This window comes from Phragmites australis, chromosome 13, assembly GCF_958298935.1.
Source record: "Phragmites australis chromosome 13, lpPhrAust1.1, whole genome shotgun sequence".
NCBI lineage: Eukaryota > Viridiplantae > Streptophyta > Magnoliopsida > Poales > Poaceae > Phragmites > Phragmites australis.
Genome location: NC_084933.1, coordinates 19,765,358 through 19,780,431, shown reverse-complemented (window position 1 = coordinate 19,780,431; position 15,074 = coordinate 19,765,358). Strand labels below are relative to the sequence as shown.

At 40.7% G+C, this 15,074-nt stretch overlaps 2 protein-coding genes across 5 annotated transcripts; one reads left to right on the top strand and one right to left on the bottom strand.

The window, feature by feature from the left end:
* Nucleotides 1-70: 70 nt before the first annotated feature.
* LOC133888409 (uncharacterized) lies at nucleotides 71-1,157 on the bottom strand. Its single transcript, XM_062328645.1, has 3 exons — nucleotides 932-1,157; nucleotides 781-827; nucleotides 71-668 (listed from the first exon to the last, which is right to left on the bottom strand). Exons 1-3 carry the CDS (start codon nucleotides 1,029-1,031, stop codon nucleotides 381-383), a joined length of 435 nt encoding a protein of 144 aa, XP_062184629.1. The 5' UTR covers nucleotides 1,032-1,157; the 3' UTR covers nucleotides 71-380.
* Nucleotides 1,158-5,618: 4,461 nt separating this feature from the next.
* Nucleotides 5,619-14,240, top strand: LOC133888289 (uncharacterized). Of its 4 annotated transcripts, none has more exons than XM_062328476.1 (22): nucleotides 5,619-5,783; nucleotides 5,869-5,941; nucleotides 6,050-6,172; nucleotides 6,274-6,443; nucleotides 6,894-7,052; nucleotides 7,342-7,488; nucleotides 7,673-7,736; nucleotides 8,346-8,650; nucleotides 9,328-9,456; nucleotides 9,601-9,714; nucleotides 9,796-9,882; nucleotides 10,910-11,032; nucleotides 11,165-11,258; nucleotides 11,348-11,482; nucleotides 11,571-11,705; nucleotides 11,827-11,975; nucleotides 12,055-12,186; nucleotides 12,629-12,952; nucleotides 13,311-13,463; nucleotides 13,531-13,692; nucleotides 13,818-13,901; nucleotides 13,989-14,240. In XM_062328476.1, the coding sequence occupies exons 1-19, from the start codon at nucleotides 5,694-5,696 to the stop codon at nucleotides 13,455-13,457; spliced, it is 2,700 nt and encodes an 899-aa protein (XP_062184460.1). In that variant the 5' UTR covers nucleotides 5,619-5,693; the 3' UTR covers nucleotides 13,458-13,463; nucleotides 13,531-13,692; nucleotides 13,818-13,901; nucleotides 13,989-14,240. The 4 variants fall into 4 exon arrangements, with proteins under 4 accessions (XP_062184460.1, XP_062184459.1, XP_062184461.1 ...); XM_062328475.1 differs by having other exon boundaries at nucleotides 13,806-13,901; XM_062328477.1 differs by lacking the exon at nucleotides 13,818-13,901 and having other exon boundaries at nucleotides 13,567-13,692.
* The last annotated feature ends 834 nt before the right edge of the window (nucleotides 14,241-15,074 follow it).

Sequence of the window (15,074 nt, the reverse complement as noted above, 5' to 3'; positions counted from 1 at the left end):
GATGCGCGCGCACACACATATATATGGTACAAGGCAACAAGCTTCAAGCATGAACATCCAAGTACAAAATTGCCCATGATCTGCACATGAATGATTCATGCTCTTGCAATCAGGGCTAAGCAGAATGTCCAGCTTGGAAGCTTGATTATGGCTAGCCAACCCCTGCAGGGTAGCTATCTAGCTATGGCATTATTCCATATGGGCAACTGGCTATGTATTGACCCTACTGATTAACATTGTTCAACTACGATTAGAATCTAAAGGAACAGCTAGCTAGCTACTGCCTAGCTCTAACTATGTACCGAGCAGTGTCCGTGCCACGCACGCCCGGGTCCAGCCCAACTGGCCCAAGACGCCGGCGCAGCATGCAGTGCAGCTATCTATGGCTCCTCCTGCAGCGGCTCCGCGCCGTTGTTGATCGGCCGGCGGCGGCTCGCCTTCCACCCGTAGTCTCTCCTGAGCATGTCGTACATCTCCGTGGCCGCGTCCCCTTGCTTCGCCGCCGCGCGCATTTCCACTGTTCGCAGTCGTGGGCCTGCTGAAGTCGTCGTCGCTCCTGTGGCTCCCACAGCTTCCTCCTTGTTCCCCGCACCGAGCTTCCGCCCTGAGAGTCCTTTCTTCGCAGCTGAACCATCGTTCGACGCCGAGGATGGCTCCTTCGCAAGGTCCTGCATGCAGTCGATCGAAGTGTTCGGGTAAGTTCGGTAAGAGAGTGTATCTATCTGTAGATGTAATTTGCTTGTGAACGGTGAGAGGAGATTGGTCGACGCTTTCACTGACCATGTTTCCTCTGTTGTTCAAGCCATTGTTTGCGTGCAGCACCACAACTGCAGGAACAACCAAGATGGGCTTAACACGAATCAAGGCAGATCGATCCCAAGTACATTATTGCATCACAACTGCAACTGCAAAGAGATGAGCAAGAACTCACCATGGCGAGCACATGCAATGGGGAGGTGAGGAGCGAGCAAGGAGACGAGCAGGGTGACTACAAGAAGAAGAGTAACTGCACTGGTTCTTCTGCAGCCCATGGTCAGTTTGAATGCTTGATTTGGTGCTCGTGTAGTTTGTGTATGTGATTCTCTGAATTGGTTGGAAACTAGGCGCAGGTATATATTGAACTGAAGAGAAGAGAGGAGGTAGGATGGGGGTTGGTTGGCCTTTTGTAGAGAAGGAGGCAATGCTATAGGCAATACAGCTAATCAGCTAGTTAGGGCTGTATATGCAGTCAAAGCAAGCTGAGAGAAGGCCTGGGAATATCTGTTCTAACCGTACCCCCGTGTTAGTTTTCTTTAACAAACCCTAGGAATAGTTTATGGGCTGGTCCTGATTGTGCCTCAGGGTATCAACCCAAGCATCCAAGAGTTCCTTAACACACGTTGCATATTCATCGACTAAAATGTCTCAGCAAGACAATCCGAAAAGTTGATAGTATCACAAACAAGATGAAGTGCAAATTAATATATTACACGAATCATTCATCAGATATCTTTCGGGATTCGTAGTACGTACGGTATGTCTTGGCTTTGAGGTACGAGTCGCTCGTTGATCGTTGCTACACCCAAGAAGGCGGCAGAGGGCTCATCGCTTGTTCACAACCTTCAATTCGCCGCTCCGGCAGGCATGCAGTTAGCTCTTCGAGATGCAAATGTCGGCGTCGGTCGGCACACTCACTGTGCATAAAGTTTCATGCATCGAAAGCTGTTGTGTCGATGAGTGCGTACGGCTGGACACCCGACCAGCTACGTACGTTTGAATTGAATCCATGATTCAGCTCGAAACGCACGTTTGGCCGACAACTATTTTTGCCCCACATTCTTGACTAAGGTGACTAACCTTAGTCTTGCCATATTTTTGTGGCAAGAAAAATGATCACATAACTTTAGACAAAGTTAGACAATAAATTTGAGTTCATGACAACTTGATTAAAAGGCTAAAGAATTGGACAGACTAAAGTGTGGCAACAATCAAATACTGGTTACTGAACATGTGAGTATCACCGTCTAAGGCCATCTTCAGTAGTTATCTTAAATTTTCTTCCTCAAAAATACTATTACAGCATTCCCTATTACTTATTATAGCATTTCTTATTTTTTTTATCTCCAACAACTACCATATTTCCTATCTTCTACCACTCTTTTACTCCCTCCGGACCCATTAGCAGCTCTATAAACAGTACTGCTACAGTATTTTCATCCTTTCAGACCTACTGCCAGCCCTGTGAATAGTATTGCTACAAAGTTACGTGCTGCCATAGTAACCGGCAAAATTACAGTACCATACTCTCTCTGCAATACTATAGTAGTACTATACAGTACTGGAGCACGGATAGGGAATCTGCTGGAGACCAATTTTCAGTGGTACAGTACTTTTGCGGGGGGTACTGTAGCACTGTATATCTCAACTGCTAGAGATGTCCTAAGGTTGGGCATGATAACACTGCAGGTTGCGATTTAAACCGACCTTAATTGATGCCGGCCGTAGTGTTATTTGCAGTTTTACCATGTTCAGCCAGATTGGATGAACCATTCATACAGTTGAGAATTAACCACCATCCTGGCGTAGTTATCCTTGGTATGCATGTTACTACTAGTGCACGGCTTCAGTGTCATCTGATTTTTTTACCTCTCCTTGTTACTAGATTCTTTTATCTTGTTCCTTTCTTTTAACGATAATGCTTTGGCCCGGCCGTCCGACGCATCAGACATTTTGATTGAATAGGCTAAAAATATTATTTATTTGAGTTAATTTTTTATCCTCACATCTTCAATGTTTCAGATGTTTAAGTTTAATATTTTAGATATTATAGAAATTTATTGCAATAGTTATTTTCGTATGTTGCATTCTAAAATCTCTTGCGTATAGATTCAGACTAAAAAATTATTTATTTAAGTTAATTTTTATATTTTTACATCTCTAATATTTGAAATATTCAAATTTAGACGTTATGAAAATTTATCATCATAGTTATTTTCGTATGTTATATCTAAATTTAGATTATATAGGTTTTGCATGAAAATATTGCACGAAATAAGCCGTAATATTATGGTGAGAATTTTTCTTCTGAATCGGATGTATAAGGTGTGCTATTTTGGTGTATATCTTTGATATTATAAACAGTTATTTTGATATTACATATGTTATTTTTTGATGTTACAATGATCGTTAGAGCTCGATCCATCGCATATCCGAACACTAACGGCTCCGTTCTTTTACCTCCAATTGGAGCAGTGGCCACGAGGGCGTGCTGCCCAAGCCCGACCTTGTGCGGAGTGGTGGGTGGCTTTTGGGAGCCGAGCTTGCGGCCGATTGGTGTTGGCCGGGCGATAGATGGAAACAGCAATGCAGGCAAGCCGGCGTGCACCGTCGCCGGATGGCCACGTACCGCCAATCCCTCCTCGCCAAAAAGTTACGCGCTCCGTAAACGGAATCCCCAAGTGTAACTGCTGCACCCACGCTGTTTTTTTAATCACGCTTCCTATTCTTAGATGCTGAAATCGCACGAGATTTCAGCGACGTTTAAATTCCACCGCCCACCGGCTAAGAGAAGTTAGAGTTCCGGGCTCGAGCTTTTCGGTGAGTATTTTGTGCCATATCGTCTTAGATGGACAACCGGTGGATCAATATCGAGGCGGAGAGTTTCAGAGAGGTCGAAGATGATCTCTGAGCGAGGAGCGAGCCAGCATAGGAAAGTTGAAGATGATCTCTGAGTGGTTGGATCAAGATCAAATGGTCAGTTATCGTAGCCTAAGAATTTTATTGTTTTCAAGTGGCTGAGAATTAGCATCTCCCTCTTTTAATCTCAGGCGGTGGCACTGGCACATGTATATGATGTGTAGGTGTAGTGATGGCGCTTTGTAAATTTAACCTAGCCAGCCACCGTTCTTTAGGTGTGATTGATTGTCCGCATGAACTATATATACAGGTTTAGGAGAAGTAGACTAAGCGTAATTATATTTGTTGGGAGAAAAAATTAGTTGGTTGTATTTGTCTGGACAGATTGAGTTGAGATTCTGTTTGTTCGATCGAATCTAAAACCGTATAAGCAGATACAAGAGTTGAGACTGTAATTATTTGTCCACATACAAATAATTTTATGACACTGATAAGTGGATCCATCTATATGCTGTTGAGCCAGACTGCGGACGTACATTTGCATCCGCTCAACCAGATTGAAACAATATATAGATAAACACATTTTTTTTTAAATTATACATATCCACTAAATCAAATTTAATGAGACAACCTATCACACCCTTAGTTCTTCAGCCGGCTTCAGACCAGAGACCAAGGGTAGCTAGGTTCCGTTCGCCCCGTCGTCAGGCTGTGACAAAGTTTCAAAGCCGAAGTCGTGGCTGCAGAGGCGCAGTGCAGATGCCGCGCATGCCTTTGAAGCGCCTGGCTCGGCTAGGCACTGTTCTCGGATATTATATGTCCCAGGATCTCACTTGGGATTCTAAGCACGACTATTCATGTCATGGACAACAGCACATTATTGCACTCTGAAGGACACACAGCTAGCCATGGAGGACATGCATGGTTAGATAAGGTACTAGGGCTGACAGCTCCTAACTCCTACCTCACGAGTGTAAAAAAAGTGTAACGTATCATGACGCAACCGTTGCAGCGTATGTTGCCAGGCGTGTGGGCACTGGGCAGCAACCGGAGATGAACGCACCTTTTCTTAAACATGCAGTAGCTAGGCACATAACCAACGTACATTATATTTACACCACACGTAAACACATATGCATACGTGTCCTTTACACACTAGAGTTAGATTGGAGAGCTTTAGACCTAAGTACGTGATGTGTATCCGTAACCTGCCCGATGAACACGCCTGTAATTTTAATCCAGACGGCAAGTGAACACGTGCAGTCGAGCGGGGTTTGGTCGCATTCCAACGACCTTTCCAATGATCTCGAACGCGCCCTAAGACCATTCCAACCATATTTCATTTATTTCTTTTCTTCTGAATTCCTCTCCGTTCTTATTTCTTTTATTTTTTTTTATTTCTAATAGTCATTTAAGTCTAACAAAGTCAATGAGAAATAATTGTACTTGCTCCTGTTTTGGTAGATGCTAGGAGCATTAGATTAAGCAGACATTAAATCTAACAAAGTCAATTTGTGAAGTGAAAGAAGGGAGAATTCTATTTTGAAGGAAATAATTTTAGAATTTTTTTCGTGATAATAATCATAAAGTAAAATAATTAAAATACTGAAAATAACGAAAACTACTCGTGCAAGGATCCTAGATCCTGACAGGAATTGGTTGGAAATTGTGTAATAAGGTGCGGAACGGGATCCGGGCTGGATCGGCTATACAGCCCACCGAAGCTGGCACAGCAACAGCAGCGGCACGGAGCGGCCTAGCGTAGGTGGGTTGTGGCCTTGTGGGGGCTGCGGGCCGTCCACTCGACGCGCTCGTGCAAGGCCGCAGCCGCTGCTCCTTGGACCATCAGCATCTCGCCGTTTTCAGCAGCCGCATTGCCACAAGAGGCCGAAAACAAGCAGTTTTGGGTGCGTTTCTACATGGGCCGGCCGCGGCCGCTAACCGCGTAACGTCCCCGCAGGCCCGCACCGGGCTACGCAAAACCCCTCCGAGTCTCCGACCACCGCCGCCACCACCGTCTGATCCACCACCCCAGACCCCTCCCGCCCTCCAAGCGCCCGGTCGCGAAGCCCTGCGCCATGGGGCGACCGAAGGGTGGCGCGGCGGCGTCATCCTCCTCCTCCTCGAAGAAGCCGAAGCCGAAGCAGCGCGGCGGAGTCGACTTCAAGGTAATCCCACCCCACCGATTCTCCGCTCTCCTCCGAGCCCCCTAGCTGGACGCTCACCGTGTTAAGCCTTTTCCGGCGGTCGTAGAAGTACAAGCACAAGGTTGGGCGCAAGCTGCCGCCGCCGAAGAATGCCACCAACACGGATATCAAGTTCAAAGGTGAGGCGAGCCGACCTTTTCTCGTCTCATTATCCTGCGGTTTCGGTGTGTCACGGTGCTCAATTTAGCGTTTTGGATCGTGCTCTCGTGTTGTGTGCGTGCGTGCAGCGATCGTGCTGCCGGAGCAGACCATGGCCTCCGAGAGGGCGGGCATGGCGGTGAACAAGCGCGGGCTCACGCTGCGGGAGCTCCTGCAGCAGACGGTGCACTACAATGCTAACGTGCGGCGAGGTGAGCTTCCTCTAGTCTGCTCGGTAACCCATCAGATAAACTGTCAAGCAGGCTCATTGGTGGTGGATGACTGTAAATATGCTGCTGTCTTTATGTCGAAGCTGCATTGAATGGTATAAAGGACATTGTTGTCAAGCATCCAACGGAGCTTAAACTGCACAAGGTTGCTATAATTGAGAAGCTGCAGGAAAGGATATGTGATACTGATAAGGTGGTCCGTGAATCGTTGCACAATATACTGCAGTCTCTGATCTTCCCATCTTTGAAAGAGGTATTTCTCCCCCTTTTACCAAGTGTTGCTGAATTAGCAATAGCAAGAAATATTTTAATTGAAATCGTGTTTTACCTGTTGCATTGCACATTTACATTTCAGTTTTATATAGACGCACAGGCAACAACTAACCTTGCGTGTGTGATATCATGTTCTCTATTAACCACAATGTAATGCCTGCTTATTTATTGCAGTTGCAAATACATTGCCGAAATCTCCTTTTCTTTTTTTGACAATTCCAAGCACCATCCATGAGTTCTTTCCGTATTTGCCTCGAATTTTCTGTCCCCCCCCCCCCTCTATTTCCACGGCCATGGAAGCACTTCTAGCTAGTACTAGAACATACAAAGAGATGGCATATTTTTTATGCCTTATCACTCTGATCAGCTCAAATTTCTAGTTCTGTGGTTTTGGCTTCAGATGTGAGACTATTTTTTTTTCTAATTGCAGGATAATGCTATATCTATGCGAAGTACACTGTTTCTACTGATGGCCAATATTATGAATGGAATGACCCATCTATCGATGGATATCCAGTTAATGGCTTTCAGGTTTTTGGAGCTTGTGGTTCTTAATTTCCCATCATCCTTTCCTAGTTATGCTGAACAGGTAAGTGGGCTGCTGTCGTGGTTGGTTTATTGAATGTTGAAATGCTTCTATTGTTCTGAGGAAATTATTTTGTTGAGAGATGTATTGTATTGCTTAATTGACGCTACTTGTTTATACAATTCACATGTGTTAACTACCAGAACTTGTCTGCTAGTTCAGCTTTCAAGTAATTATATCTACTAAGGAATATATGATTGGAACTGCTTGTCACTCCTGCTTGGTATTCTACACGTGGTTGACCATATTCGTTACCAAGTTATAATTTCATTTGCATTACGTCTTCTGACAGGTCTTCAACAACTTTGTTGCTGTACTGAGCAACGACAGAATCAACCTACATGATAGGAATAAACTTAACAGTGTCCTTAGTGGGCTTGGGCACTGCCTTTCCTTGGTTGCTAAAACGACAGAAAACGATGATACATCAAATCGACAGGTTTGTACTTGTACAGTGAACTCATTGAATAATCTTTTACTTAGAACACTTCTTCCTGCACATCTGGAGCTATGATGAGGAACTTGGTGAAATAGGAAATGCACATGTTCTGAAATGCATAACTGTGTCAAAAAACCATCTTAATTATACTCAAGTGATCAAAGCCTTTGCTCATCGCCTACAGGTTCATAACCTCTCTGCAAGGGAACTTTGGAAATCTACCACTGATGGAGATAACTCAGGAGGCAGTTAAGTCTTTTCACTTTCTCCTTTTCTTTTGCTTTATAATCTGCTGCAATTTATGTGGTCGCACCACCTTTTAATGGAATAAATAGCACTTGAATGTGAGTTGATTGTTAATATTACCAGAGATAACTCATGAGTAAGTACACGGACCACTCAAATTTTTCTAGATATTTGATTAAAAATTTATCCTTGTTTCCATGGTACGTCTAGCTTGCTAGCCTTCCTGAAATGAGCAGAATGCTAAAAGTTAGTAGCTCTACCAAAATATTGGATGGATCTGTCAGAGTAACATTTTATAGTTAATGGAAATTGGGGTGGTTTTGATTCAGAATACCAAGAAGTACAAAGAATATCTTTAAAGAAATGGCATCCTTAAGGACCATAATATAAACAGCTGCAACCCTTCCAGTCTTTTTTTTCCTTTTCAGATCTTTTTGTAGGTGCAGATTGTACCTGGTTAGATATTATTTTTAGGTGCAATGTTATTTTCCAACTCATGCATCTTTGGGATGGTACCTAGCAAAAAAAAAAAAAAAAACCCTTTATTTTTAGTTATGTCCTTCTGTTTATTCGCTTTGTTATTGTCGTCTTATACATCTTTTGTACTGTAGGAACATTTGCAATGTCCAGTTTATTGGCGAAGCTTCAGGCCCTTGTCCAAATTCTCATTAATTCTATAGAGATTTCAGCTTCAGAGCTCTGTGCAAAGTCAGCTATTGATGCTCAGTCAAGTGAAGCATTGTTATCAGCCCTTCATTGTTTGGATCTAATATGTAGGATATTTATTCATGAGGTGAAGAAACCTCAGTTTAACTTTTCGGTATCCAAAACTCAGTATGGGCCTGACTGGTTGAAAAGTTCCTTGTTGGTACATCTAAAGAATTTGTGGGGTGTGAAGTGTTTGTTCCATGAAAAGGTAGAAAAATTGTTCCCTTGCTTGATACCACCATGTAATTGATTAACTTCCTGATCGACCCTTAGAGAGACATGCTAGGGTTTGATTTGCTAGCCTTCAGAGTGACCATAACAAACTGGTGAAGCTATTCAGCATAATATAATTAGGAGTATAGTGACATAATGCCTTTTGATTGAACTCAGGAATTACCTTTTGTATGAAGGTAGTGTCTATTAGTATGTTAGTGTTTTGTTGTATTTATGTATATGCTTGAGCCTAATCAAGTTGATCTTGAGCTAGCTCAGCTGGGCTGAGCTCAAGCATTATAAAGTTTCAAGCTGATGTATGGGCTCGAATAGCTTGTTGAGCTTGAGCATTTTTGCAGACCTAAATGCATATGCACATTATTTGAGGGGCTTTGTTTCGAGTATGAGCATTTTCGCAGCCTTACCCTGTAAGCACACACACATTTTATGCACCGAGGTTTATTTTGTTTCTGGACTTGTTAGTTGTAACAATATTATAGGTCTGTGACGAAGTTAACTTCAATTCATGATGAAGCACACTCTTGGCTGCACTTTGTTTTTTCCTGTTCCAGACTTTTAGTTCTGTATTTTTTGGGACAAAGTTTCTGTTTTAGAATATCTTTTGCACATAACTTAGTAGTTCTTATTACAAAGTTCTGTTTCTTATGGCAGGGAGATGACAAATTTTTCATTTTCAATCTGAAGATTGCTGAAATCTTTTTGCGCTTGAGTGCATGGATGGACAGCACAATGTTTCCAGCTGAAGATTTTTGCCAGTTTGTATCTTCTCTACTTGCAAAGGTTGTCCATGTTCTTTTCACATTCTATAATTGATTTTATTATTTACCATTCAGACATTTTTAAACTGCTCATGACTGCTGTTTTATGACCATCTTATGGATGTGTATTACCTATTTACAATTGACGATCTTTTTGTTTCTTCAGGAAAAAACACTTCGCAATACGGATATCATGGAAATGTATTTGAGCCCACTTATTACTTTCATACCAGGTCTTATATCCAATGCCCCAGATGACTCAAAAGGATATTTATTGGAGGTATGGTTGTTTTGCTTTTCTAGTCTGTAAATATATTTATGTTATTACATTGCTGAAATGAAATACTATGTTCAACTGCAGGCATTTACAGACGCATTTAGAGATTGCAAGGTGGATTACAAGCTAATCTTGCCATATTTAGATGCAGTGGGAGAAATGCTGATTCCTGTAGGTGCCTTTATTTTACACTGCTAAACTTCCACTGACATGTTTAAGTATTATTTGCTCTTTTGGTAAAATGTATGGTGTTTTGGACAAGATTCAGTCAAACTTTTAAAATTTGACTAACATGAGAAATACATCTGGATTATAGATTGACTCATTGACTGACTAAAATCAGTACAAATATGTTCTTCACAAAAAATGACTGGCTAAAATCAGCACAAATATGTTCTTCATAAAAAATGTTTTGTTATAACTATAGTGGCATAGATTTTGCCAACATGTTGCGATGGGGCCAAAGTTGCCTCTTGAGTACGGTACCATGTCCAAAATGCCCTACTTTTTTACACATACAAGGGTAAGAAGTAGAGTTTGCTGGAGGGCATGCCTAGTAAAAAACACCAAATTGGTGATGACATGCAAATAAATCTAATCCAGATTATCAAACAAAAATATAGATCCTCAAAAGTTGATTCTGTGAAATTCAGCTCAATAATAAGTATCACCCTTACCGGACTGGTGGTGGGACGCGACAAGGGGTATCAACAAGCACCAGCAAAAGGGTTTCAACTCATTAGTGATTCTCGGGGCATGGGATATTTGGAAGCACCGAAATGAATGTGTGTTTAATGTGGTGTCTCCCAGAATTCAGGCGGTGCACAGGGCAATTATGGACGAACGATGAAGCCTCATTGTGGTGCTCGGCGGGTGCCCGAGGCCTGCATTCTTGTTGCCGTGATTTGGTCATCAATTTGTTGGCCGTGTCTGTCCTGTGTGTGGTGCACCAGTTTGTTTAAGTTGAGAGGGTGTGTGTGGGTTTCTTCCTCTTTCTTTTTTCTTTTCTATTGTTTGTTTGTTGTTTGGTTTATACTGCCTATGTTTCCTCTTTCTTAATATTATGATATGCAGTCCTCCTACGTGCTCGAGAAAAAAAAAGTATCACCCTAAAACTTCTCGGTTACACAAAAGGAAAAACAGATATGTTTGTGGATCCTGACATACGATGAATAATATCTTCCTGTTGTCTGAGTAGGAGAAAACAGGCATATGGTTTTCTGAAAATGATTCAGGAATGTTGGGCTATCATGGCGCTTGGATAAATGAGCTACCTGGAATTTTACTACTATCAATTGATAAAGCCCCCTCAGTTACAAAGGTTTGCTGTATGTTTTGTTATCCATTAAGAGCTGTTATGCTTGTTATTTGGTATAGAGTTGGTATACTCAGGTTGAGCATGTTAAACCTTGTCACCGACTTGTGTCCTTTATGATCATATGGATTATTTTAGGTTGTTTTGAAGCTTCTTCTAAGAATTGGACAGTACTTCCCCACAATGGACTGTGAAAACCTGCGCCCCTTCATAAAGTTATTTGGTGTTAAATGTAAGTACTACTCAAGGACCATCTCATCCTCTCTGTTTTCTTTAGACATTCTTTTTTTTAAAAAAAAACTGATGTCTTGTTGCTGACAGCATCATCAGGGACGATGGAGCTTGGTCCATTTGTTAACCTTCCTCTCGATTGCAAAGAACTTGCCATTTCATGCCTTTATTACTTCCCCAGTCTGCTCCCTGACATAATCGGGTCATTGGCCTCATGTTGCTTAAGTAAGTTTTTTTGCTTAAATAGTCGCTGCTTGACTGTATAGCAATAGAGTTATTTCCCCCACTAAACTTAATAACCTATGAAATTCAGGTGATGCGCTGGAACCCTTCATATTGTTCAGGGTTGTTGAGGTCCTACAGTCAATATACAGGGCTGGGGATTTACAGATAACAGAGCAACTCAGTTTCTTGTTGCTGCTAATGGCAAGATTCAAAGTTCATCCTGGTGATTACTTTGCTAGCTGAACCTTTTATCTTGTATTTTCATTCAATAATTTTTATTGTCTACCGGTTACTTTATCTGAGCCTTTGTTCTGAAACAGCTGTATTTTACTTTGTTAAACTAGGAAATTATTTTACTCCAGAGGATTCCAGTAAGGTCTCAAATTGGGATACTTTCAAGTCGTTGAATCGCCTAATTTTAACTTCCCTATCTGAAATGGGTGATGGCTCGCTGGTCCTTGAATTGATGTGGAATAATTTATCTAATGAAATTGTGAGTTCTCTAAACAGTGTTTCTTTTAACCTTTTCTCACGACGACCATTGAACTCATATGTGATTTGCTTTACTGCAGGCACAGAAACAATCGATGCATAACACGAATGGCTTGTTTAGAATTATTGTTACACTTGATGCAGGAACTAGTAAGCTCATGAATGAAGATATTATAGAGCTTATAGCTGGCTACTTGGTTGATGCTTCTTTGGTGTGTACTTTTCCAAATTTGAGAGCTCTGATACTTACTTGGGTGATTTGATGCATTTGTACCCTTATTTTTTCTCCATCTAATCTTCAGAAGGCATAGTGTTTTATTATTTTTATATATGCTTCAAAAATCCAAAATTGTGGTCCTCGAGCATATACATTCTGATGTTTAGAAGACCTCACTGATAGAGCCATGAGGTTCCACTGATAGAGCATATTTATGTAGTAAGATTCAGAAAACAAGGAATCAGTTATAACTGCAATTCTGGCATTACTTGGCAAGTCCTAGGATATGGCACATTGAACGCAAAATGCTGATTTATTTGACTAAAATGAGCTATGAATATTCCCTATTCCTTGTGATTGTTTTGTTACTGTACACGTTTGGTTCTGAATAAGAATTGTTTTCACCCCCTATTATATTTTATGATTTTTATCTGCAGGATTTGTCTAAAACCATTGAATTTGGTTTTCAACCTGATAAGACAAGACTATTTCAGTACTTTATCAAGCCTTGCATCATCATTTTTGACAAGAACGACAAGGTTCTTTGCAACACGCTGGAGATTCTTAAATCTTTTGTTACAGGAGATGATAACCTGTTTCCATCTCTCTCCAATTTAAACTACCCAAGGGATCTTTCATGTCGAGTTTGTGTTGTCACAACCATACTGATCTTCTTATGCAATGACCGGAAACTCCATAGGAATCTTTCTTGTAGCAAATCGGTTATTAAAGACATCCTGGAATATATAAGACAACAACTGGTGAGTGATGGTTAGCGATAACAGAAGCAGTTTTGTTTAATTGTCATATCGGTTGATGAACTTTTAATTTCCTTGACATCAAATCATTTTTCACTTTAATGTTAATTCAAGGATATAGAAAAAGACCGAACTATATCTGTTATTTTGCCAGTTGATAAGCCAATTGTTGCTTTGTTCCTTGCTTAATAAAGAACAGAAGTTGTGCTATAACTAGAATCTAGATCACTTGTTAAAAAAGAACTGAACTTGTTCTATAACTGGATCACTTGCTTGCTTTATCATGCCCAAATTTATTGGCACAGACTGCAGTTTGGAAGTCAGACAAACTCATTCTTCTAATTGTTTCACTTTATGTCAGTCCCTGCTGCAGGATTCTAGCGTGCTTGATGTAACATATGGAGAAAAACAGAAGTTAAAATCTGCTTTTGAGCAACTCAAGACTAAAGCATTGCAGTTGAATTGCTGGGCTAGAAGTGAGCTGGAGGGGCTTTCAAGCGCCACATAATGTTATGTGAGTACTTTATCACAATGGCGCTGCTATTTTTTTTAATGCAACTCACTTAAATTGCATGACACAGGCATGTCGTATGATTGTTTCTCGCACATAATTGAAGGAGATGGAGAGAGTTCCACGGGAGAGGGTGGGGGTTGGAAGAGTATGTCCTTTTCCAACTTGCGTCACTCTTCCAGAGTTCAAGTATATATCTGTGCGGCGCAGCTGTTACCAACAGGGTACAAAGGTCAGTATTTAGAATTTTTTTATAAAGATGAAAAGTGCTTATAGATATCAGGTAATTCAGTCATGTGCCCTCGTAGTGTCTGGTGACACTAAAATGGTTGTTTTTTTATCGAGGTACCCATCTAGAACATCTTTCATTTTCCCATATACTTCTAACGTCCAACCAGACTGTCATCAGTCATCAGTCCACCAGTAGCTCTGGATTCTGAAGTACGAAGCTTTCAGTAGATTTATAACAATCCTGCCAGTAGTTTTGTTCAACCTGTTCTTTTAATGACAGCAATCCTATTATTGCAGGTGATGAGATGTGACAAAGATTTCCCAGTGCTGTGAAAGCCACTAACCACAGATTCGAGCAATCCACTGTTCATACCGGCAATGAGTTATTAACCGAATGTAGTTCTTGGAAATAATTTGTTTTTGTAAGTGCCTGAAATGCGGATCATTAAGCTCAATCTGATCTCATCTCGTCAGAGCCGATGTGCTTCATACATGGGAGGCGAACTCTGCTGCCATGTAAACACAGAAATTTTGATATGAAGTTGATCCCCATGTAAACACAGAAATTTTGATATGAAGTTGATCCCGGGCCTTTGATCTCATTGATTATCCCTAAACATTTTCTTAGTCTTGATGGAAGCGCCAGTCGAACAGAATCCTGGACAAGTTCCACTGGAAAAATCCTACTCATTAATTATCCCAAGTTGGCTGAAATGTGGAAGGGTGGATAGGAAAACAACCAGTAAAAAAAATTACTGATTTTTTTCGTACAGTACACGTACACATTTTTGTACCAAATTTTACAGACACGTACTTCAACATGACATTTTTATTCTAAATTGAGGAAATTTTGTAAAACTATGGATACTGTAATACAATTGTCATAAAATAACAGATTTAAGTAATAGTTCTACAAAATCATATCAATTTTATCGTAAAACTATAGTACTTTGGTAAAATTATTGTAATAATAACTTCACAAAACTATAGATTTAAACAATAATTTTATAAAATTACAGGTTTAGTGTTAATTTTATCGTAAAACTATAAATATTTTTGTAAAATTATCACAAAACTACAGATTTTATCGTAAAACTACATATTTTAGAGTAGTTGTTTTTAGCCATGTTACCATGATAATTGGATCTCGCTTGCAGTCTCATAACAGTTATCAGCTCGTGGAACAGATCGTCTAGAAGTTCAAGTGACTGTAAGCAGCGTTTATTCGTCAGGTTAATAGGTCTGCGATAGAATCTATAATTTTACGATAAAATCGATGTTAAATTTGTAATTTTGTGAAATTGTAACTTAAATCTGTAATTTTAAGATTTGCGATAATTTTATCAAAGTTTTTATAGTTCTACGAGCTTCCAGATGGTATGT